This window comes from Arvicola amphibius, chromosome 6, assembly GCF_903992535.2.
Source record: "Arvicola amphibius chromosome 6, mArvAmp1.2, whole genome shotgun sequence".
NCBI lineage: Eukaryota > Metazoa > Chordata > Mammalia > Rodentia > Cricetidae > Arvicola > Arvicola amphibius.
This window is the reverse complement of record NC_052052.2, coordinates 157,997,677-157,999,999: the sequence shown is the minus strand read 5'-3', so window position 1 is coordinate 157,999,999 and position 2,323 is coordinate 157,997,677. Positions and strand designations below refer to the sequence as shown.

The 2,323-nt window shown below is 52.1% G+C and overlaps 1 protein-coding gene across 2 annotated transcripts; it reads left to right on the top strand.

Moving 5' to 3' along the window:
- The first annotated feature begins 228 nt into the window (after positions 1 to 228).
- Positions 229 to 966, top strand: LOC119817407 (chromatin target of PRMT1 protein-like). 2 transcript variants are annotated; one of them, XM_038334627.1, is made up of 2 exons: positions 229 to 625; positions 773 to 966. In XM_038334627.1, the coding sequence occupies exons 1-2, from the start codon at positions 229 to 231 to the stop codon at positions 964 to 966; spliced, it is 591 nt and encodes a 196-aa protein (XP_038190555.1). The 2 variants fall into 2 exon arrangements, with proteins under 2 accessions (XP_038190555.1, XP_038190554.1); XM_038334626.1 differs by having other exon boundaries at positions 229 to 966.
- The last annotated feature ends 1,357 nt before the right edge of the window (positions 967 to 2,323 follow it).

Here is a 2,323-nt window from a genome sequence, read left to right as displayed (position 1 = left end):
GAAAGGAAGGAAAGAGTAGGCCGGACAAGCAGAAAGGAATCGGCGGACTAGGTAGCCAAGCCACGGGGAGAGAGCTTCGCATCATACCCCCTTTTGGCAAGCGCCTAACCCAGCAGCCCAGCAAGTCCACCCAAGCGATCCTGGTCAGGTCCGGGTCATCCAACCCGCCCGCAGCAGCCGCGAAGAGGAGCCCTGGGGTCCATCTCCTTGGATCCTCGGGATCTGAAGATGGCCGCAGAGTTTGGGCCGAAAGTGGTGCTAAAAAGAACCACCAAGATGTCTCTAAATGAGCGCTTTTCTAGGATGCTGGAGAACACACAGCCCATGACAGTGACTATTCGGGCTTCCCTGCGGGAGCAGCAGCGAGCCAGCGCCAGAGGCAGAAGACTGGCTCGGCAGATGGAGAACAGACCCTCCTCCCAGGCCCCAGTAAGACTTGATCAGCGCCTGGGTAAGAGGAGGAACATCCAGGCGCCTTTAGGCCGACCCAGAGGCCCCCCGGACAGGGGAGCAATTGGAGGACTAGGCCTACCCAAACACCAGAGAGGCTTTCCCCGAGGAGGAGGAAGACAACGTGGGGGCCGTGACACCAGAAGGCTGCCTAGGGGCTCTTGGTCGCTCCAAGGTCGAAGCCCTCTCCTCCGAGGTGAACAAGACTTAGCTGCCCCACCAATGGACTCAAGAAGAGGTGCTCTTCCAGGTCGCGGAGGTCCCGGGAGAGGGGGCCTAGGGCGTGCAGCAGCTACGAGTCCTGGTGGAAACAGGGGAAGAGGTCTGCCTGTGAAAGGTCGGGGAAGAGGGAACTTTGGAGGCCGTGGTCGAGGCAGAGGTGCCCTCCCTCGCCCTATACTGACCAAGGAGCAGCTGGACAAAGAACTGGATGAGTACATGGCCAAAGCTAAAGGACCCCTGGATTCTGAGTCGGATGTCGACATGGAACAGACAGACCCTGAAACCCATGACTGAAGCCTGCCCGCCCACCCCTTAGACTCTTGGAGAAGCCCCCACCTCTGTGCCTATGGAGAAAGAGCCCTGAGCACACGTGAGGAGGACTCTGACTGAGGCCGGAAGGACTCACACAAACCATGGGTTGTGGACTCCCTTGCCAGCAGTGGGTGGGTGCCTTTGGTCTGTTCCGTTTACCTTTCGAGACTGTGTGAAATAAACCCCCTTTTCTTTGATTCTGCCGAGTTTGTCTTGTTGTTTATCCAGGCGGCCGGACTTGGGTTTGAGCGGGAATGCGTTGGCCCTGTCAGGAGACCCTTCTTCCAGTCTCTGCCTCCCGTGCAGTATACGCTGATGCTTTAATATTCCTTCTGGTCACCTTTATGATCCCAGAGAAAGTTCCAGAAGGAGCCAGAGTTCTCGCCGATGGGTGCTCCCTGGGTTAGAGTTCCACATCTTCCTTAAAAAGCTGTCTGGGCACAGCTAGAACTGCAGGTGTGTCTGCCATGTTGATGGTGAAGGAGGTCATTTGGAAACGTGGATATTGCTGCTGGATCAAGAATGGCTTACACACGGTGGCCACTTGGATTTGGTCATTGACATTGCTTAGGACGTCCTGAGTTGCATGTGTAGAATGTCCACCCGAAAATGAGATTTTTAGTTTAGGTTGGCTTTCTGTTTTGTCCAAGAGGCCTGTGCACATTTAGTGTAGGAGAAGCCCTTGTTTGATGTGGCTCAAGAGACAGAGGTGGGAGATGCTTTACAACCTACCTCTGGCAGTGAGTCATTTGCCGCTGCTCCTGAAATGCAGTTACCTAGGTCCAGAACCAATCTTGGTTCAAGCTACATAACTTGCTTTTCCTTGAACTTCTTGAAGGTGTAATTCTAACAATAATTTGTCAGCTGTCATGTTTCGGTGGCATTCTTTTTTTATCTGGTTCTTTATAACAAACTGTTGTCTCATTCAAAGGAAACTATCAGCACCCAATCATCAGGAGAAAACTATGCACACCTTCTCCCTCCACCCAAAAAATGGTTTATGGATGTTTGTTCCTGTATAATGTGTTAGTTACAATTTATTATGGATAATGGTTAGGAAAAATCTAAACCAAGGGTATTTGATGAGATCCAAGGTTTTTGTTTTGAAAAACCAAGCCTGGGCTTCCGTGGCAATCACTTTAATCCCGACACCTGGGGGGCAGAAGCAGGCTGCTCTTAATGAGTTCAAGGACATCCTGGTCTACAAAACCAGTTCTCAGACAGGCTCTACAGCTACTGAGAAACCCTGGATCGAAAACACACAGTGGTCAAACAGAAGGAGAGAGAGAGAGATACAGAGAGAGACACAGAGAGAGAGAGAGACGGAGAGAAGAGAGAT

Excerpts from the sequence above, each read along its gene's own strand:
- LOC119817407 (XM_038334626.1), top strand. The coding sequence starts at position 229 with ATGGCCGCAGAGTTTGGGCCGAAAGTGGTGCTAAAAAGAACCACCAAG.